The following is a 23,445-nucleotide window of genomic DNA, read 5'->3' as shown; positions in this document are numbered from 1 at the left end:
CGTTCGTAGCATTACTGTCTACACATGCTACGTAGCGTAGCATTAGAAAGTAACTTGCTACGGAAATGCTACGGGCCACGAAGTTGTAGAAAACGTTTTGTCAAACTGTTACGGGTTTTAGTTAAAAATTGCATAAAATCTACTGGATAGGTGTGTCACTGAAAAACGTAACTTTGCTTTAGTTTTTAACTTAAATCAAGTTTATCCTAAAACCATGTTACCGTATTGTCGCATTTTTTTCATAAATCAGATCAAATGAAAATTATTTATTCATTTAGGTCAAATGCACTTATGATAGTCTCTAATACAGATAGTGAGTTTGCCGCCAGTTCGGAAGGTAGGGCCAATTTTGAGAGGAGCTGGCAAGAAACTCCTGGCCACTCTTTTAATCGCCAAATGGTTTTAACAATATTTCTATTAGGGAATAATGATGACCCATACATTAAAGTTATGGTTATAGAAATAAAGCTTTATAAATATGTTTATATGTTACCTTGCTCATAATATTCTTATCGTAGTAGTAGCGCAGAGCTCGCGACAGTTTGTCGTAGTTCATGTTGGGCTTCTGCTTGCGGCGGCCCCAGCGACGCGCCACCTCGTCCGGGTCCGACAGACGGAACTCGCCCTCGCCGGGAGGACCCTGCACATAACATACTCAGTTACAGGTAAAAGTGAGACAACAGTCAGTAGTCTATCTGCTTTTCTCCATGTATCTTATAAGAGAGATGATATTTTGATAACAGTTGTGGCCTTACCAAATCTCTTATAAATTACTTAGAAGTTTTAAAAGAATCTACACAGATGAATTTTAACAAGACCTGTGTCAGTTTAAACACTCCTAGTTAAACGCAATTGCAATCTTAAAACGCCGTCGGTAAACTTCTGACGTTACAAGAAAGGCCAATTTCTCGTCATCGTCACATGTAGATATTACTGCTAATAAGTAAGCGTTGGTTTTTTGGTTGTAGTCTCTTACCTCCCAGCAGATGCCGGGCGCGCCGGCCGCCAGCTCCTCGAGCAAGAACTGCCACAGCTGCACCTGGCCGCCGCTCGCGCGACCACACCCGCTCAGCGCGCCGTACGGATCTAACGACAAACAATCACACACTTAATATCATTGGAACATGATTGAAGTTAATTCTGTAATTACCTACTTTTCACAAAATAACTCAACATAATAATCATCACAAAGTGACTGCTTTATGCATTTCACATAAACCCTTTAACTGCCAAGGTCGGCTATACTCGACACATTAGAGAGTGCTCACGACGGCGACGCTTCCGTTGGCAAATGTCTACAAAAATATAGCGTTTTAATGTTGATGTAACTATGTAATACCGTGGTAAAGATGTTGGAAGCGGCGGTGCTCGCTGGCGCTCAGCCACAACATCACTCACATACTCACTAACACCATGGAGACACAGACACACACACGCACACACACTAACACATACACACATACACTTTTAATAGTTCACTAATGTTTAAATTAGAAACGCACTTGTACTTTACATTTTATTTACTGTGTTTGCAACGCTTCTGATGCAAAGACCTCATTTACTCTAACTATAACATTATTCAATCACTTTTGAACACAAATAAACTGAATTTATTCTGGTATTACAAAACTGAACAGTGTAAGCCACTTTCCGACGGATAAAATAAGAAAAAATAAATTTTGTTATTAAACTTTTTCAAAAACGTGACAAGCTTAGTTTCTTATTATTTAATTTAATCTTGTTTTAATAGAAAATCACTTTTTTGATATTATAGTATAGTAAGTGAGTGGCCGGATATGCGGCCGGATGCGTCACCGGAAGCTCGCGAGTGTCGCCGGCGAACTCGTGCCGCCCCGCGCGACGCCCGCCCGCCCTCACAGCGAGGGCGGGGACCACATACATTACACTGATACACTTCACATAGAACACATTCATTTTACGATCAGAGGTACTGTAATGTAATGAAGAAGAGGCTTGAAGCTCAACAAGATTCCACATCGGTAAGCGTAAAGTTTAGTTATCTTTAAAGTTTAAATTACATTAAATCTGATATTTATATTTTTTTATAACTCAGCTTTATAAGGCCAGCAAGCTTACTTTTCATTCAAAGACCAGTTTATAGTCAACCGTTAATCCATTAACGGCAAAATACATTATGAAACAAAAACATAATTCTTACTTATACAACGCACCTAAAAAAATCTAGTAACGCTCCATACAACGCTTTTTAGTAGCAAGCGAGTTAAATCACTTCATTTTATTAACCCTCAAAGATTCAAAGACAAACAATAAACAACAGTAATCCGCCATGGTACTATAATCTACCGTCACAAGTGATGTCTGTCTGCAAGGACAGGGCAGGCAGGGAGTGTTCCTCGCGGCGGCACGGTGCCGGTGTAATGAAGACGTCACGCTGAGGCACGAGCCCGGCTAAGCCACCCGGACTACGAGACTCAGCTATATTACAACTGTAGATAATGTCTCAGGGATTTGCTGTATAACTCTTACAAAGGATGATCAAAGCGGAATGTTTGGAATTAAAAGCACTTGATGTTGTCAAACTTAGGAGTGTCTTGTAACTTTGTAACTTAGTTAACACTGTATAAAGTCGTTCTAAATTCTTATTTCTCTCTTCTCGTTTAAACTAACTAACTCTTCTTCTTATTTATGAAACTCAAGCTTCGTTGACTACGTAGAGTCTCTAACAAAATTGGCTGACAGTTAAGTCGCTTCGAAATAAGATACTCTATTTTAAAAGGTTCATCAATCAGAAAGTCACGTCACGCGTAGTTTAAGTATCTAAACACGTGTAAGAGGTGCCAAATGTGCATAGCTTTCACTTATAACCACACACTATTCTGTAAAAATATCCAGTGCGTCATAGCCTCAAAGGGAAGATACAGAGTTACATAAGCTGTATGAGCACACACATTTGCGGCTAACTGCTCGGTGATACATCAACACTTCTCGGAATATGTCCCGCTGATCCGATGCCATCAAACCCCAGTCTTGATTGCATTCAATTTGGTTATCGCCGAAAATATAGGGCTTAAAATTCATGTCAAATATATTTTTGAAGCGAGCCGGACTTTGTTCCTTGTACCTGAACACGGAACCCGATCACAAGACAAATAATTTTTGCTCGATATCTTCAGCAATCGTTATTGTATTACAGCAAATTTACACAAAACCTTCTTTATATCTTAAAACCTTCGTAATGAGTGACTCCAATCTACTCATTCGTTAGGCGTTCAAATTCAAATTTGTATTATTTATTTGTATTTGTGTGTTAGTTCGAAAACCTTTTTAAAATCCGTTCAGTATGTTTTCACTCCGCCAACAGAAAAGTAAAATAGATTTTTTTTTTGTATGTTGATTGCTTAATATTATAAAGCTGAAAAGTTTGTTTGTTTGTTTGAACGCGTTAATCTCAGGAACTACAGGTTCGAATTGAAAAAATATTTTTGTGTTAAATAGACCATTTATCGAGGAAGGTTTTAGGCTATATAACATCACGCTACGGCAATTAGGAGCGTAGTAGCAACGAAAAATGTCACATAAACGGGGAAAATTCTCTCTTATGTGACGCAAGCGAAATTGCGCGGGTCAGCTAGTATAAGATAATCTTTGCCAGTTTCGCGTTTCATCAGCAAAGTTCTCGAAACATAAGAGGCTGACTCAGACGGAATCTGTTTTCAATAGCTCGTAGCCTTGTCCTAATTATGCACTTGTGAGTTGGCAACCAATTTATTGTGGTCAAGCAATTTAACCGCAAGTATACAACCACATACATTTAATTAATCAACTATTCCTTTATTAAAATTACAATACAGAAATATTTATTATAACAAATGATTCAGTATTCATTTGACAACACAATTAATTCGTCAACCGCAAATCTCTATAAGTGACTTCATCCGCCATTCCCCGAGATATAAATAAGGATTTAAGATGATATTAATGTAAGGAAATCTAGCCTAAAAGCTGAGTGCCGAATGGCCTTTAAATCTAATCGGTAGTTTTATCTTGATTTGTCAAAGATCTTTGACAATCTTTACTAGTGGACATAAGCTTGCAAATTTAACAACTAGCCTTACGGAGGGGTTTCAAATTATAACCCAGGTAACCGGGTTGTGGAGGTTCGATAAGCAGTCGCTCTATGTTAAAAACAAATATTCAGCTGCATCCGGTGAGACTGGAAGCCGACTTCAACATAGTTGTAAGGCTAGGCTGATTAATTTATTAAATAGTAACAAACATCCAAACATACTTTTGCATTTATAATTTTAGTAAGATAAATGCATCGCCCACCTTATCAAAACAGTTAGTTAATCATAAATCGGTTTGGAATGCACCCATCAAACTACTGAATACACTCGTAATATGATATACTCCAGAGCTAAGATATTGCTCTTCATAAAAGTATCTAGTGAATGTAAAGATGTAGGTAAACATCCGCGATATGAACAGAAATAGTGCATAATTTTATTAAGCCTACGCGAGTACTATTTCTAATTTCATTGTTTAATCTGTGCTATGTTTAGAGCCATTATCTTCTAAAAGTAATTTTTGTATTCATGTGCATACAGTCATGGTTCAAAGCTTAAATATTGTGTATTTTGAGAAGCGTGGTAGGCGTTGATAAATGTAAAGCACATCGCGCCGTGCCTACTCATACAAAACTACTGGCGTACGATAGAAAGATATCTATGAAAGTCACATAGTCTGTAATCTGCCAAATTTACCATTTTTTTAAAACTAGTAGGTGTTGGTAACTAATTAAATAAGAATGGTTAATTTTCGTAAAGTTATTGAGCAGTTAAAATATATTTTAATGTTTAAAAAATCTACGATAATATTTTTTATTGATGATCTTTACTACAGTAAGCTACCACGTCAAATGTCGTCTAAGAAGACACAAATAAATCGTATATGTGTCCATCTCAAACAATGGTTTCAAACAGAATTTTATCAGTTAGTTAAAAAAACAATCAGTGTGATTTAATGAAAGCTAGATAAATGGTGGTTGTTGCATAATGCATGGGGTGGCATGGGGTGGCGCGGGTCGGCATCAGCGTGCATTACTGTGCATGCATTATGCATGGCGCCCCGCGGCGGGAGGGCAATATAACGCGCCCCCGGGACGACCGCGGTGAGACGGGGTGAGAGGTGCAGGTCAAGTAATAGGCTTTATTTAGGGGTATGTTGTTGGATCACAGGATTGGTTTTTACCTGTTGACGTGGATAAAAACAAATGTTATATTGATAACGAGTTCTTCTAACTCTATTATGGACTTAAAGTTTAGAATATGTTTTCTGAATGTAGGTACCGAAGTTTTCTTATAACCAAGTTGTAATGGCCAAACCTATCTAGTTTCTGAGTTTTCAATAAATAGCCTAATGGCCAGTTAGACAAGGTTCTCGGAACTTTTCTGTCGTTAGACGAAAGCCAAAATCAACCAGACTAAGAATCAATATTTCTGTCTACAGAGGTACGTTTTTAATAACTACAAAAAGTTTATGAAAATGGCGTAATTTAATTGACTTTGCAAATATCGGCTACAAAATGATTTAAATCCGAAATTGAAACGTTTTATATCAACCGAGACCAATAAAGTCAAAGTTAAACGTTTACACACGGTCCACCACCCAGTAAGAGACCTAAGCACATAAACCCTGAAATTACCTGAATCATTTAATTGTTCACGGAAATCGACCCTTTATAATAAGTGTCACTAATTTATTAACGATATAACAAGGGTCCGATAGTATTATTACTTATTTGTACCTCTTTTATGTATCTCGGGACTACCGAGTCCCGGACATTTGGAAGGCGTGCGTGGGGCCGAAGCCAACACCTAGAGGCATTTTTAGATGGCTTTAATCTTTCACTACTGATTGCCTCCGTGGTGACCACCACTGCAACGGGAGGTCGTGGGTTCGATTCCCACACGGAGCAATTATTTCTGCGATCCACAAATAATTGTTTCGGGTCTGGTGGTGCTTTGTGTCCGTTGTTGGTATGTTTATAAAAGTCCCCGCGACACAAGAGCAATTCTAAGTGCCGGGAATAGTGTCTTTAAAAAAATAAAAACGAAATATTTGGTGACACAATCCGGTGATTATCCCTGTTTACGCATTATTGCACCCAAGGACAATCACCGATTGACACCGATTGAGTGGATGTATGGCAAAACTAACGGGAAATATAAGTCTGGGTATTGGGATGGGCCGGTTACGAACTGGCAAAACTGGGGGCTGCTATGGCACCCGTCTATAACAATGTTAAAAACATGTTACTTACTATATGATTATTTTGTTTATACTGGCGGGAGAGTGGTCGCGGGAGGACGGAGGTGAGAGAGGCACGAGTGATGGCGGATGTAGAGGCCAAGTGCTTCTTAGAAATACAGTGTGTGGTGTAAAGTGGGAGCGATAGCGAGCTTATGTTTTACATTGGTGTTTTAAATAGACTGAGCTGTGAATCTAGGTGGGTTTAGTTATTTTATTCTTTAACTAGCTGACCCGCGCAACTTCGCTTGCACATAAGAGAGAACGGGTAAATTTTTTTCCCGTTTTCGTAACATTTTTTGTTTTTACTCTGCTCCTATTGGTCGCAGCGTGATGATATATAGCCTATAACCTTCCTGGATAAATGGACTATCTAACACTGAAATATTTTTTTCAAATCGGACCAGTAATTCCTGAGATTAGCGCGTTCAAACAAACAAACAAACAAACAAACTTTTCAGCTTTATAATATTAGTATAGATAGAGAATCGAGCTTTAGTGTAGTGTTTTTTTGTAAAATGTTATTTTTTTAGTACACTTTTATGTTTCAAAGGGACCACACATTCTTCAGAGATTAATTCTGTCTACATGTTATCACTTGCGCCATCCACACTGAGCTACGTGGAGGCGGGGCGCGCGGCAGGTGTGGCCTGCAGTCGCCCCGCCTCTTGTCGTAGCTCCCTCCCCGCACCCCGCGACACCTCGCGCCCCCCCGCCGCAGGAACATTGGCTGCGGTACACTTCAGGAGCCGACGGGAAAGTTTATACTCACTGGTTTTATATTCTTAAAGTTTGGTGGTGATAAGTAAAAAAATGTGTTTGTGTGTGTTATTTTCATATTACTGTGACAATATTACGACAATTTATCCCTTAGTACTAGTATCAACTGGGCTTAATATCTCGAGAATATATGTATTTAAATAACAAAATTTATCTCGTGAAAAAAAAAGCCGAAAGAACAAAGGTAAACTCTGGTGTTTCTCAAAAAAAAAGTATCTTAGAGAAGTAAACAGCCTTAGAAAGGCTACATTAAAGGTAGTTGGAGTTGACTCATATAAATGGTCACACAATCATCTCTCATATAAAAACAGCGACCTATATTAGTCAAAGCCCTTTCACATCCGTCTTGGGACACACCTCTTCGCTTCAACTGTAACAATCACGGCGGCGACATCACAAAGGTAGGTATAATCACAGTTCATTGAAGTAAGGCAGCCGGTCGTCAGATGATCTTTGTAAATTGGTTCCTTGAAAGCCTTGTTAAGGACCACACAGGCGATTTTACTGTAGGTAGAGCTTTCATTGATACTTCACGAACAGATTAAATGAGATTACAGGGTTGATACGTGACCGGCGGTCTCACAAGTATCTGTGTTTACAGGGTCGAACGTGATTTGTGGTTTGGAGCCCACCATGTATTTAATATTTATCATTTACTACACTGATGATGTAAGAATCAGGTTAAGTTGATAAAGGAGTGATATGAATTCGATCGAAAGTTAAATAGTAATTGATTGATTGTGAGTTGTGACTCACAGTCAATCAATCTGTGATTCAAGTAGATGATTGATTTACTTGACGAACATTCAACTTGTAAAAACTTAACGTACGTAGTCGGCTAATAGATTTCTTTGTCTATTTACAATTCACACTAGCGCTTAAGCCAGTCAAAACCAGTCAGTGTTCGTGTTTATTCCCGTATTCTATAAAATACAATTATAGCGAAACCGAAGATTTAAACCCAAAATTTAAATTAATACTAAATAATACATAAGTATTATAGGATCCATTGTGTAAATAATTAAGTTAAAATCATACATATATCAATTCGTCCTCGCCTTCTGGGCTAGTATAAAAAGAATGGCCACTCTGATTAAAAACCAGAAGTATGATTCACGATCCTGCTACAAACATTATACCAAAAGGTAGCAAACAAAAAAATAAACTCTGAGAGAAGCTTTCTTAGACCACTGTTTTTCTAAGGTCACTGTTGTTGTTAACAAATAACCCCTTACTTGTGTACAAAAACCAGTCAAATCAAATACTTACTCCACAAACGAATAAGGGTTGATTTTCGGTGACATTCTGACTTTTAAACATTATAAGAATTTTATATTACTCAGGGATACTTGAAGTATTTTTGATGCAATATTCTATTCACCTTTTCAAGGTCGAGAAACGAGACGCAATGTTACTTTCTACAATTTTTACAAATGTACGAACGTACAATTTCAGCAAAGTCAATTCATTTCAAGCTTTCAGCCTATAAAAGTACATTTTATAATAGTTAAAGTCAATGTCCCCTTACATAAGAGTGCCTAGTCTACATGTATATCCGCGAGTGCGAGCAGGGGACTAAAGCGACGCCCGCAGCGGTTCTCACGCGCGCATTCCTCTCCAATGATTCAGAGACTCGGACAGCGCACTACACGCCACCACACCGGTACTGAGGCACCGCTTCCGACAGGAATGTGAAAGCAGAGGAATGTGGTGCTGAACAGGTGATCTTCTACGCTATTGCACGTGGGTGTGTCTTAAACCGGCAACAACTATTTCTTATGGCAATGTACCTACACTGCAATTTTTGTGGAATCGTCATGCATTAGTTTAAAAAGATAGTTATCTCTCAAGCTTTTTATATTTGTTTCAGAACACTTTTTCGTTAACTTAACGCTTTTTCATCGTGGTATCAAATCGAGACTGATTGTTCTTTAATAAGTGACAATTTCTATTTTGGGGATTGTATGTACTATCAGTGTTTTACAGTACCAGTGTTTTCTCTGTACAATCTTTACGACTACTCAATCTCATACAGAATTCCAAAAAATAAAAACGTCGGAGGCGTGAAAAGTCGGTCACAGCTACAACTAACATCCCTGTATTACATAATTAATGTGATTCACCAGTTAATAAGCCCCCTCGGGTGATATCTGAACGTAACCGGTTCATCATTCATGAAGGAATCCACTCAGAAGTAGGCAGTGTAATGACGATGGTGAGTGTGGTGACTGTAGGTAGGGTATCTTGGTATGCGTGTTCCAAAAATATGGATATTAGGGGTGGCCGAATACAAATCATAGATTTTCTCTATTATCAGTTTTCATTTAGTAAAAGTTTTTTAGAGAGAGCTAGAGAGTGGCTTTGGCGATTCGTAGCTTGTTAAAATTGCCTAAAATATTGGTATTTAGATGACTTTTTGATAATCAACAAAACTTAAACTTCAGCTGTTTTATAAAATTACTTTAAGTAGAGACTTAGATATTTCTAACGTACGTACTCAATATAAATAAAGCAGGTCTTTTGACAGCCTTAGAGCGGGTGTTATTGAGTGAACTGCGAATGAATGTTATGACATGAGACATAAGGGCTCGACCCGCCCTATTGACTCGCTAATACGCACCCCGCAGCTACCCCTACCGCGAGTTATGACAAGATTTGCGTACTGTGATTCATTTTAAATGTTTAGGCTCTTTATTAAAAATATTCATAAAGTGTTTAAGAGATTATATGTGGAGTTCAGAGATTAAGTACTTGAAATATTTGATGCTGAGTATTGAAATTCGTTATATTGGCGGTAAACTTAAGTAAATAAAACAATAGGCAGTTCTGGTATTTGTATCTAGTATCTAGATTATACTCAAAACTTCGTTTTGTTCATTAGTAGCCAGTAAGATGTGTCATGAAAAAACGTTTACCATCATTTAATTTGATTCGGCTTTATGTAAAGACTACGTTAAGGTAAAACATATAGCTGAGTACCTATATGTACATATTTAAATAACATTATAAATCTTAGTTTTCAACTGTAGGTAAGCAACAAGGTTCCAAAGAGTTGAAAAATATCAAAATAAACACATTAAATATTCGCTTTGACCTTTTGCAGTGGCATCGACTGACCATTAAGGATGTTGCACAAAGAACACATAAAAATAATTTAATTTGACAATGGCGCCAACGTTTCTAAGTTATGATACCTAACAAATGTAACATTTAGCATGTTATTTTCTGATTTTCACGCTAAAGATCGAGAGGATTCTGTGCAACTACCAAAACGATAAAAAAAATCATATTATTTACACCGGTCCTTTTTTTGTGCCTTAAGGCGCTTCTAAACGGGCCATATTTTCCTGCAATATGTGGCTGCACTATTGGCTACTTATTGCTCGGCCATCACAAAAATATTTTATTGCAACGATGGCCGAGCAATCTATGGCCGAGCCATGTGTTGCAATATGTCTGTCAATAGTATGGAGCATGATGCAGACTCCTAAACGGGCCACACAAACCGGCAATAATGGCTGACGAAATCACACTCGTCGCAGCAGCCTATATTGTTTTACAAGAAAAATCAAAAAGGCAAAAGCAGAGACAGTGGATTCGACCTTACTTAAATAGGCGACGAAATCTTCCATGTAGGTATATAGGCTTCTGCGACACTCGTCGCAGCAGCCTATATCGTTTTACGAGAAAAATCAAAAAGGAAAAAGCAGAGACAGTGGATTCGACCTTACGCCAATAGGCGTAAAACATTAGACAATTTATGTCAAGAATTAATGCTTGATAAAAAATTGAATTAAATGATAAAATAAATATAAATCGCGTAGAAAAGGATGCACTATATCATAACAAGAGTGAGCGACTGAAACAACAATAAAGCTGGCCGGGCAACATTGCAGTAAAATCGGTAGCTCAGCGATCGTCCGGCAACCTATCAAAACAATATCGGCCATTCGCTGCAATATCAAAAATATGTGGCTATATGTCTGAGACATTGCTGCAATATTGCGTAGTATGGCTGGAGTTGCTCGCAATATGTCCGGCCACTATGTTGCAGCCACATATTGCAGGAAAATATGGCCCGTTTAGAAGCGCCTATACAACGTATATACATTTATAAAATCACGTATTTTTGGGTAGGTAGAGACCAGAGAACGCCACTTGCTACGACCCTAACAAACTTCCCTTGCCTTATTCATATCCATTAATCGTACTTAGGTATTATTGTTAATATTCACACATACTCAGATCAGGATAAAAAGGTAAGAGGTAGGTATGTATAATTTGAACTACCTTCATGTTCGTACTGCGACTTCAAGCAGATTTCAGATCGAATTGTGTTAAAGACAAAACGAGGTTCTCGTTGAATTACTTTAGACTAGTTTAGACCAAAGATATAGAAGCTAGAGGCAGTTAGTTAGCAAGTAGATTTTATAGAACGACCTAATGTTATACGCACCTATTTACCTAATAATCATTATAGGTAATCATTATTTAACTGTTTGGAAATGTTGGAAAACCCCTCGATAATGCATGCCGATAAAATAAAACAATGAGTTTGTGGTCAGCTTGCGTCATTACGTGTGTCCCGCCGCGCGCACTTCCTACAAACTATGTGTTTGGCATATTATCGCACTGCATTCACTCTGCTTTGCGGTTTTACTGCTTTAATTATAATACAAAATGCCAAAACTTGTGACTAACAACAAACAGAGAGCTATTTATAATCACGGTTAATGCTTATATTTTACAAAGGTTTGTTACGTTATTAAAATAGCTAAAATTAGACTTTACAATCGATCATGAAACCATTTTTATATGTAGTTTTCCCAGATATATATATGTAATAATCTACAGTCGCAGCTATACTATGGAGATTACATATAATTACAAAATCCTGTGATCATATGCTATCAACTTTTGGTCTGAGTGATCTTGCCTGACAAAATAGATGATTATTCTTACATTAAATAGACGATGTCCAGGACAGAGCGAAGTGGAGGAGAAAGACCAGGAAGGCTGACCCCACTACCATATGGGACTCATAGCATGGAAGAGAGAGAGAGAGATTCTTACATTAAATAGATTACATTTCAGTATTAAAACTATAAAATGCCTAGGTAGATAATTTAAAGCGGCATACTCATAAAGTCATAATCGTGTTAGTAAAAACCCCGCCAAAATTGGTAGCCATATTTGTTGCAACCAAAGTTGCCAGAGTAGGAAAAATAGACGAAATAATATCTATGCTCCTATTGGTTGATCTTGAGGCTGATATTCTCGTACGTCTCGTTAACCTCTGGCCGTGTTTGTCAGTTGCTAATGTTGTTATACTATTATGTACCGTGGCGCCGTCTAGCCGCGACGCTAGTTCTTGGAACATATTCACACAAATGGTCTCAGTTATTACTTACATGCTATATTTAGATGTGGTTTCTCAAAAACCTAATTGAGATGTGCGTGGCAGATAACTTTTTAATCAAGTTATTTAATTTTGAAAACGTGAAACAATGATGTAATGGGAATAGGTAGCCATCACCCGCGTGCGTGATTTTTTTCTATATTTTCCGTCACGGAAAGAGTTGGATGTAAGGAAAATGTAGGACACTGCTAATTTGTAGATCAAACTGTTCGGTAGTCGTGTGGTTTGTATAAATAAATCAAGAACTTAAGAAAATCAAAACCTATTTACTTAAGTTTTGATAAATAAGTTATCTTTCTGAAACACTCTTAATCACTGTACGTTGTGATCAGGCTCAAAGTTAGATAAATAACAATCATAAACAGCGGCGTCCTCAAAAGAAAAATCTTGTTTCCGAAAGGTCGTTTAATTATATTTAAAAACTATACTTATTTAGATTGTGGTTTCCTGTGTGTATTCCGGGAAAGCCCAGAGAGTTAGCAGCCTGCAGCGATATAGAATGTATCGATTAAATATCAGCAAGTTCGGCATCTCTTTGAAGAATAACATGCGGGATTGTAGGCTCTATAATGGCTTTCATGGTAGATTATATCACGTGTAGGGTGGCACGGCAATTCATTATTTCTTTATGAATACTATTATTATGCACATTTCGAAGAATGTTATCATGAAAACATGTCGCAACCGAATTTTTTTAGTAATCGCTAAAGTTTTATTTTCAATTTCAGGAAAAGTGTTATGATACTTTACAGATGTATTGATGTGAATATAACAATAGAAGTTTTTTTTTGGAATTGAAGCAAGTGGTGTTTTTGTCCTCCTCTTACCAGCGTGGAAGCTGGTAGGCGAGACTTCCATTACAAAAGGTTCATTTAATTATGTAAATCCTACGACATGTAGATAAAGGTCTAGCCTTGCTACGACCTTAAAGACTCAAACAAAATTGAACAAAACAATTCTAGGAGCCACAAGGTGACCTAATCAACCTTGTACTTCGCTAATAAGAACATTACACACGTTATAAAAAACGTATAATTTACTGACATTACGTTACGTGTGCGGTGGTCGATGGTCGGTGGGTGTGACCGCAATGTGTGGCCGACCAATGGAGGCTGACTGCGAAATATACTCATTCCTTCGACAATTTATGTCAGACGTCTCAACTCTTTATAACATTTGTTATGTTGTATGTTTGTTTGTTACTCATTCACGCCAGAACTGCTGAACCGATTTAGGTTTCTTTTTCGGGAAAATCTTTTCTCGCGGTTGAAGAGGACTGAAGCTATAGTCTGTAGTAAGTCCTAGGATAGAATAGGATAGAAATCGCAGTTTAAATCCTGACTGGAAAGAATAGTTATTGTATTATTTTTAATTTCTCTAATATAGTAACAGTAGTAGTAGCAAGAACCTCCCAGTTAGGAACAGGATATTGATAGTCTAGAAGCATGCCTATTTATATGTACCGTCATTAGTCGTACTTTTTGTGATCCCGTATTGAATATTTATTTGATATCTCCAACTGTGACTAATAATTTTCAAAGCGTCTTAAGTTTTGTTTTTAAAATATAAACAAAAAAGCAGCGGCCAATGAGGCTCCCTCAATAAATTAAGAACTCTTAACTTTGACAATTATGTCAGTCTTGCGTTTTGAAACATAAAAAAAAAACAAGATGCTTTTTAAAAAGACGTTTAAAAGTCGAACGACACATGTTTCACTTTATTTATTTTAATTTGCAAATGGCATTAAATTAAGTGGGTGATGTGAGCTTTTTGTTTTGGTTTCTGAACGTTCGTGAGTTATGAGGAGCGAATTAATGTTCAAGCTCGGTTGATCTTAACAACGTTGTTTTAAATTAAGAAATATACTATGTTATTGCGTATTAAGAAACATAAGAAAATTAACTATAGAATATATTTTTGTAACTTCGGACCTATCACCAAGGAGCGAACTAGCGAGGAGAGTCGTACAGCTATATTTTTTTAGCTCTACATTTTGCACTAGGCACTAGCAGGTTTAAGCTGTTAATTAATGACATCTTCTTTCTATTCCGTGATGTGTGACTATTTATACTACCAGAATAGCTTCGTTTCGCTTGATAGATCTAAAGAACAAGATTGCCAAAAATGACACATAGTTGTTAGTTGTACCAGCTCTCCCACGACGCGGCGCGAGCGCAGGCGCCAACGTTTACTCATTCCAACAACGTCGTAACCACGTGCGCGGCGCCAAACGAAAATAAACACTATTACTCACTACACAAGACTTTAATTCATTCACAAGTTTAAGATGATAGTGAGGTGAATCAATCCGGAACACTGAATCACAGTTCCGAGTAAATATTGAATCACTTCCGTACCTAGTTACTATAATGTTAGTACATTAGTAGCACATCTTGTGTAAGAACATTACTCATTTATCATACTAGGTACCTACGTTTCATTCATCAGATTATAAGATACGAGGTCAACATTTCGCAGGTCGCCATTGATCCGGCTCGTAAGAAAAATATTTCTCAATCAGAGAAAGTTAGTTTGTAGTTTAGTCATCGAATTTAAACATAATATTGTTGCAACTATTCACTTGTTAAAAGCACACAGATGCGTTTTATTTGTTGCGCATGTTTTCCTCCTATTCATACGAGTCGCTGCAATATGCAGGCGTGCCATTTATATTGTAATTCTGACAGAATAATTATAAAGGCACCGGCCACGGCTATTGAACACCTTCCTTTAAGGTTAATAGGGTAAAGATAATATAAAATCTACGCCCATGAGTAGGGAAATTAAACACAAATTCTCAATTACTACAATTTATGCATTTTTAAAGCTTATGTTAACCACTACTTATAAAACGTGAGAGTATTTGATAGTGAATAGGTAATAAAAGTACTGGATTTTTACTTGCTTTGGTACATTTGCCTAGGTAGGTGCAAAATAGAAAATTTTAACACTCGACAAACTGAAGATTTGTAATAAAACACCATGTTTAGAATCTGATACTCAAACAACGCAGTCAGGTTTTTACTGTGGTCATTCGATTTTATCTGCCGAACGACCTTCAACTCTACTAAATAATTGACATAACATCTTAATGACATCGGGTGAAGGAAAACGCGTTGACATCAAAATGTGTTCGAATATCAATCAACACGTGAATCACTCCTGAGTAACGGAACGTTCGGAAGCGCGCCAACTATGCGCGACATCTTGGCGGGAATCTCGGTATTATTGCTCCACATACAATATCATCCGGACGAATTTCCACGAAATTTCATATCTCATTACAGTTAAAGCTTTAATTGCTAGAATAAATTTATAACCAGATGATATTTTCGGTCATATAAAATAATTTCCGTTCCAATTTTAGACAATGTATTCAAACATTTTGATCCACAAACAATAAAAAAAGCAAGAGGCAAAATGTGACATGCCATAGTCACGCAAAGAATGTGTTAAAAAAATGTTTGGCAAACACACAAACGTGACAAAATTTAGTGCGAGTTTATGAATACATCAAAACATTAAGTTCATTCTTTGGATTCCCTGTCCATTACACATCGAAGAGCTAACGAAATGACTTAGAATAAAAACACAATTTGATATAACCCTATCTTCAAATGTGTAGTATAATCAGAATCTTCGGTAACTACCATGACCCTCGAAAGATAACTCAAGTGTCCGGTCATCATTACGCTAAAGATCTATTAAGATATCAGCAGCTTTGGGGCGGATTGCGTCGTTTCTGAAGTCCCTTGGGACCAAGGGAGAGCCGAAATAAATAAATCTGCCATTTAAGACTATTAAGACTATTAGATTAACGTAATCCCTTGGAAGTATGTTATTGCTCAAACGAAAGCTCAACAAAATATCGTCAAAAGAATTTCGCATTAACTAAAAGATATCGAATTATGGAGGATATTCAACCTATTTTTTTATCAATTCAAAACAAAACAAGCTAAGGGCAGACGACCAAAAAAGTAAAAATTGAGCGCAATACGCAGAACACATTCTTGGCAGGCGCATAGTTAACCGTACACTGACCCTACAAACAGGTGAACTATCACACAAAATGCACCCAAGCCTTAGAACATAAATGACTAAATAATACTATAATTCCACAGCTTATAATAATAATGTCATAATTATTTCTATTATTAATTAAACAGTAAACTATTAACGGTCCACTGGTTACAGTTCAAAGTTTATTTTCCGTGAATCGCTCGTGAGTCAGTAACCGTGAGAGATGAATGAAACTCGCGCCGCGGCCATCGCGGGTGACTCATTCATCGTCCATTCATAAAGTTTTTTGGCGCGCTTTCTGTTTTACACTACACTATTCGCCGATAGATGGCATTGTTATTAAAGATTTCTAGTTTAGTTACTATTTAATAATTATTCTTTGTTCTCATGATTACGAAAAAAAATGTTCGTGTTAAATAAATATTATTATATATGCTTGGAAACACAAATTGATTGGCAATGATCAGGCGTTTAAATTGGCTAGATCACTTTTTTGCATATTGAGTCACTAACGAATAAGATGTAATGTTTCCTCAGAAGCTATTTCGAAGCTAACGCTTATTATTATAATGAGAATAATCGAATAAAACGTGTTTGTAAACATTTGAAAATAACTATTAAGTCAGTCTGTATGCAAATAAGTGCAGAAATAATTACGATTCGTCGAATCGTCACATAGGTTCTGGTCATTTATTTAAAAAATACAGCATTCAAAATGATAAGGAAAACTGTGGTATTCCTATAAGACTTCTATGATCCTTGTTTCAGCATTACCACTACTGAAGACGGGTTGAAAGGAAAATCACGTGGAAAAGGCGTGGGGTAAGTCTTAAATCCACGCTCCCAAAGTCCGGGTGAGTTATTTCATAAAGCTTGATAAATAATATGACTATTAAATCTGTTAATCTTAAGCAACCAGTTCTTAATACAGGTAGAACTGGAACTGATTTTGGAGATTAACTGAAGAACAGCTGTCGTCTGTGGACGACGGGCTCGCTAGTGTTGCGTTTAATACCACAATGTCCCATTTTTTTTGCCCATATCTGTCCCAGTGGTGAGCAAGGGTCTCCCGAATGAGGAAGGAGTTAGGCCTTGTGTCCAGCCTGGGCAAGTGCGGGTTGGGGACGGATTCCAATTAAATGTAACTAGCTGACCCGCGCAACTTCGCTTGCGTTACATAAGTTAAAAATTTTCCCCGTTTTTGTAACATTTTTCACTGGTGTTCTGCTCCTATTGGTAGGAGCGTGATGATATATAGCCTATAACCTTCCTCGATAAATGGACTATCTAACACGGAAAGAATTTTTCAAATCGGACCAGAAGTTCCTGAGATTAGCGCGTTCAAACAAACAAACAAACTCTTCAGCTTTATAATATTAGTATAGATTTGTCCGTATTTATGCAAAAAAGGAACCACACAGAAAATACGCAACTTTAACTTACCAAAGGTTTTACAAAAACACGTACAGTTCTAAATATCAGTGGCAGTTGATTCTGTTCTGCTTTTTGTATACGCTATTTCCGAGGCGAAATTCGTGTGGTTCTTTTTAGTTTAAGGTTTTAGACCACTTTTTTTACAGTACTCCGCTAAAAAGTAAAATTGGGCATGTGGTTCCATTTCGCTTAAATACGGACATTTAAAAGTGGTAAGTAAGTGTGTAATACTGACTGTAGTCCGGTGCGGCGCTGGTGGTGGCCTGGTGCTCCGGCAGCGGCTCGGGGGGCGGAGCGCCGGTCGCGCCCGCGTGCGCGTGCCGCACGTACGCGTGGTAGATACGCGCCGACTGCTCGTTGCCGTCGCATATCTATGCAGAATGTTATATCAACATTATTCAGGGTTTCAGGATATTGGTAGCTGTTTAACACTAGGGAACTTATATACTGAGTACAAGATCTTTAAAGTATAGAAACTTAGAGCCAAAGAACTAAAAAAAATATAGTTGCTTCTTTTTAGATATTATTATAGTGAAAAAAATTTTAATTCCTCTTCTTCTGTTCCGAAGACAAGGATAAGGAAGGAAGATCAGGGTTAGTTTTGTGGCTTTTGTAATGTTTCGATTCCTCCATATTTTCCAAACTGAAATTCATACACACTCATATTACCTTAGATAAGCAACATATCAATAATACATAGATTGATTATAGCAACGCGGCAACGTACCTAATTATTTTCTTCTATATTTTCTTCTTAAAGGAAATGTTTCAGCTGCCGGGTAATGACGACTGACAAAAATGTAAGGAAAACGTATAAATTCATTTGAAATCGATCTGCTTTCAATGCAATTCTATTAATCTACAGTTATTTCAGACAAAATACTGAATCCAAGAGATTTATTTCGTTTGTGGGGAAATACGCTAATTTATCAATTTGAGCGTGTTTAGGTGAGCGTTAGTCACGGCACGTAACCCCAGCGCAAACACGCGGTCACCTGACCACACTCGAGTTCTACTGCCATCTTACACAAATATGATATACAGAAATACATAAACACTAGAAAATAAATATTATAATCTCTTATCAATTAATAGTTCGTTATCTAGACAGAAGTATGCGTGAATTTTGTTATTATTTGTCAAGATCTTAGGGTGTTTGACCCCCTCACTCGGTCTCTTTCTTGTTAGACTAGCGTTAGTCTCACAATTTTTTCTCCTTCACTTGTCTGGGCTCTTGACATCGTCCATGAAACTTCATAATGAATTTTTGTTTACGAATAATGAATAAATACTGGTATTATTAAGTACTAACATAGTTTTTTTCATGGGTGCAAATGAAGAATAAGAAATAATTAATACTCTCTACTACTCTAGTAGATTTAAAACTGTAGGCGCAGTGGCGTAGCAAAGGGGGGGCGGTGGGGGCGGCCCGCACCGGGTGTCACCTGTTTTGGGGTGACACCCCCCGGTCTCTCTCCTAGGCCATTTCTAAGTTTGAATAAGCATGCAAACAAAAAAAATCGCTAGCACAATAATTTCTTTTTCGGGGATTCTTCCACTAGCACTACTCGTATCTCAGCTCTATGTATATTTCGGAGATCCGCAAAAGATCTTGACGCTGTCGTGAGGGATTCCCCGTCCCATACTCGCGATCTTTGACGTCTCAGTCGCAACATTTCTCATTTGTTTCACTTTCCATGGGGTGACACCACCAACTTCCGCACCGGGTGCCACCCAAGGTAGCTACGCCACTGTGTAGGCGTCACCTAAACGGTCTATTTTTAAAGAGTTAAATAGCCTTCTTGCTTAATAAATAGTCTTCAGCACATCATACTAAAATAATAAGAAATGTTCGTAGTCACGACGAATCGTAAGAGATTTTACCAACTGGACCAGTGACCTTCGAACTTATAGATGACTACCAAATATCAATGAGTCAGTCGGTTTTTGTCCAGTTTTCAATAGACCTGATAAGATAATAGTAACATATTAATGATACAGGTCACGAAGACAGCGGGCATCATGGTAGCAGGATTCTAACAGAGAACCTTTTAGATAGCTAATTGACTTTCCACGATTGCTATAGATAGTCACGAGTGGTGTAGCTATGTGTTACTTTCCGAATGCGCATCTCCATAACACATCTTTTTCGCACCGCTACAGACCTTAGTATTGGTGGAAATGGTCACATGGTTTCATAGCATAGCTGTTACATTACATCCTCGTAGCATAGCTGCATAGCACATCTCAGTAGATAAGGCACCGTAGCCAAATGCCGGATCCCAAACTTGCACATATGTATATTGTATAGTCAGCTCCAAAAGTAGCTGATCAGACTCAATCTTTTGAAACCCTATATACTGAAGTGTGCACATTATTGCACAACAAAATCAAGTAGAATGAGTTAGAATTAAACATTTCAATCAATGACAAATGTTTTTTCCATGGAATAATGTGCACACTACAGTATATAGGGTTTCAAAAGATTGAATATGATCAGCTACTTTTGGAGCTGACTGGACCTTCTCATACGCGAATACCAGCTGTACCCAGCAGTGGGATAGCAAGACAAGAATCAGCATGATGTTGTTACCTGAGTCCAGTTATCCTGTGTGAGAGCCAGCAGCGCCTTGCCGGTGTCAGGCAGCAGGTGGCGGCGCGGCGCTCGCACGCTGAACGTGCGGGACACCCAGCGCGCGCACCGCAACACGTCCGAGCGCGACCATTTCTCAGGATCTAAACGTAATATAAGTGTCAATTAACACATACGCTACAATATTGTAAACTATAATAGTTACTTTGTTTTTTTTTTTAACACGGAATACAACGATCAAATATCGGCCTAGCCCTTCTTCCGAACGATGTTGGAATCAGCTTCCAGTCTCACCGGATGCAGCTGAATATCAGCATTTTACATGAAACGACCGCCTCCACAAGCCCGTTACCTGTGTTATAACACGATACCCTTTTGTAAGACTGATTGTCAAACTTTCAAGCTTTTGTCTACTGTTAACGACTGTCAAAGATCTTTAATTTTAAATTTCTTGGTATTTGTTTTACAGCAGCAACGGAAATACATAATTTGAATTTATTTGCGAAAATTTCAGCTTCATAGCTATTTTATGAGATACAGCTTGGTGACAGACGGACAGATGGACGGACAGACAGCGGAGTAATGATAATGGTAAAGGGTTCCGTTTTACCCTATGGGTACGGAACTCTAAAAAGACGTGAAGAGCTTCGCTACTGTAATAAGACATTATGTTCAGCATCTGTTACGTAATAAGCTGGTAATCTGTTCCTACTTAACTGCGTGTAAACAATACAGTGCAGTTTGAGGTTGCAATCGCGCGCTAATTGTATCTGTTCCTATCATAACGACGCGTTTACGAGCGGCTAAACAGACAACTTTACAATAGCTGGTAACTACGAGATACACTTAACGATCATTATCCTAGTCTTAGTAACGAGAAACAGTTTTACAGCTTTTCAATAACCTATCTTAGGATATCGAGCTAAGATACAGTTCAGTTTTCTACATTTTTTTATTAAGAGTTATTTTGTTTCCGAAACACTAGCTTTAAGTGCGAAAGTCGTTTTTTTAAAAACGACATGCGAATAGTTAGTAATGTGGCTAATTCAATTTAGAATTATAAGCATAGGCCTAATTGTACATTTAATTAGCCACTGTTTATTGTACGACCTATGTACCTCCGTGCCTGCGTCTACTAGCCAAGACTGACAGACATTAGGTAGCCTGCTTACTATTCTACTGAAAATAAACTCCTTAGAACAATGATTAAGTAAAAGGTACTTCCTAGCTAGTGCCTTCATTACCTTATTCATACTTTCACAGAAAATTACCAGTTCTTAAAACTGAAAAGCAATTCTGAGCAATGCCTCTGGAAATTTGGGTATTAAGGCGGAAATTCCGCAAATCGGGTTTACCCAAAAACGGTTGAAAAGTGGCACCACTATTTTCATACATATTTAGCATCTTTGTGATAATATTATTAAATGATTTTACATAATATGATCACGCCCGGTTTCTGGGGTAGGTACAAAAGCGGTAGTTTATCTATTACAAACTATCATTTGATAAAGCGGTATTGGTTTTCCCTCAATTATTTCATGAGAAATGTGAAGCGAAGCGCGTAAGATTACGTACAAAGCTCAGGTTAGTGGCAGCTGTTGTTATTAGCATTACTCATTACTTTTTAAAGCATTTATATTTAACCGTTCCTGGTAGCTTTGTGACTAATCTAACTATATTGGAAATAAACACTTTTTAGTCACCGGTGACTTGGAGAAAGAACTAGTATTTTAGACTATTTTGTAACTTTATCCCTGTTATACCCAAAGGTGTAAACAGAGATGTATTGATTTTTAAAACGTCGATTTTATCCATGAAGCTGTATTCCGTGTAACGGTAGGTTTTCCAATTGGGAAAACCCTAATATGAACACTATGATCGACTCGGGTTTCAGATGAAATAATCCGCCGGGATTTCAAAATTAATTAATTTATCCTAGCGATACCTATATATAAACCCATTTTCTTGATAGCTCTATATAGTAATATGCGGAAAACATAATTATAAATAATATAAATTGCAGATATATTCGCGAGCATGTATTTTACCTTAGAATTTTGGAATGAAGTAATGAAACCCAATTATAATTCCTTATTGTCGCCCAACCAGAATTATCTTTGAATGATAAGAGTTCTATGTAATAAATAAGATCTATGTATATCGAATCCGAGGAATGTGAATTTCTAATCGTATCTGAAACTAAGTATATTATTGTATACGTAATGATTTTTTTTACATTATTCCTGAAAAAAAACTGAACCATAATGAAAATTCTTATAATAATATAAGAGTTTAGCTAACACAAGCCTGAAAATATCATGTAAAAGCAGGTCAGTCGCGTATACTACTTACAAAGGTAATACTGATTATGGCGAACAGAAAAAGTTAGTTACATTTATCCCGAATTTATAGAAACCAAGAGAAGATAGACTTATAAATTAGAATCTTAGCCAACAAAAAGAAAGTATTCATTTCTATAAACTTTTTTTTAAATCTACGGATGATTGCAAACAATAGCTGGGTTGCTGTTGTAGTTTTCTAAGATTTTCCAATTTTTATAACAAAATTCTAAATAATGAGTTTCCATAAACGCTTGGCTTGTTACCCCCATGTAATGTGTGAAAACATCAATGATTTTAAACAAAAGTTTGACAGATTGAAGAAAATTAAAAATGAATGCAACTCAAACATGATATTTGAAATCTGAAATTGCTAATTTCACGAATTTTCGCTAATATATCTAATTATTTTGAACTTAAGTAAATTTGTTTGATTTGATTCATTAAATCATAACGCTTACCAACGTATGTACTACCTATTAAATGGCCTAAATATACACGTATTTTTCCTATACACTCGTATTTCATTACCTACCTATAGGCGTTATTTAAATTTCCCTTATAATATG

General features: G+C 37.2%; 1 protein-coding gene across 1 annotated transcript in view; it reads right to left on the bottom strand.

Annotated features, from left to right (window-relative positions):
* The window catches only part of LOC142975380 (DNA-binding protein D-ETS-6-like), a 28,825-nt gene that overhangs the window by 3,861 nt on the left and 1,519 nt on the right, over positions 1-23,445 (bottom strand). The window contains exons 2-5 of the mRNA XM_076118173.1: positions 20,538-20,680; positions 18,180-18,315; positions 977-1,086; positions 494-640 (exon numbers count right to left, since the gene is read on the bottom strand). Of these exons, the coding sequence (XP_075974288.1) occupies positions 494-640; positions 977-1,086; positions 18,180-18,315; positions 20,538-20,680 (536 nt within the window). The remainder of the gene's footprint in view (positions 1-493; positions 641-976; positions 1,087-18,179; positions 18,316-20,537; positions 20,681-23,445) is intronic.

This window comes from Anticarsia gemmatalis, chromosome 9 (assembly GCF_050436995.1).
Source record: "Anticarsia gemmatalis isolate Benzon Research Colony breed Stoneville strain chromosome 9, ilAntGemm2 primary, whole genome shotgun sequence".
Classification (NCBI taxonomy): domain Eukaryota; kingdom Metazoa; phylum Arthropoda; class Insecta; order Lepidoptera; family Erebidae; genus Anticarsia; species Anticarsia gemmatalis.
The sequence above is the reverse complement of the archived record's forward strand: the minus strand, read 5'-3'. Positions and strand labels throughout refer to the sequence as shown.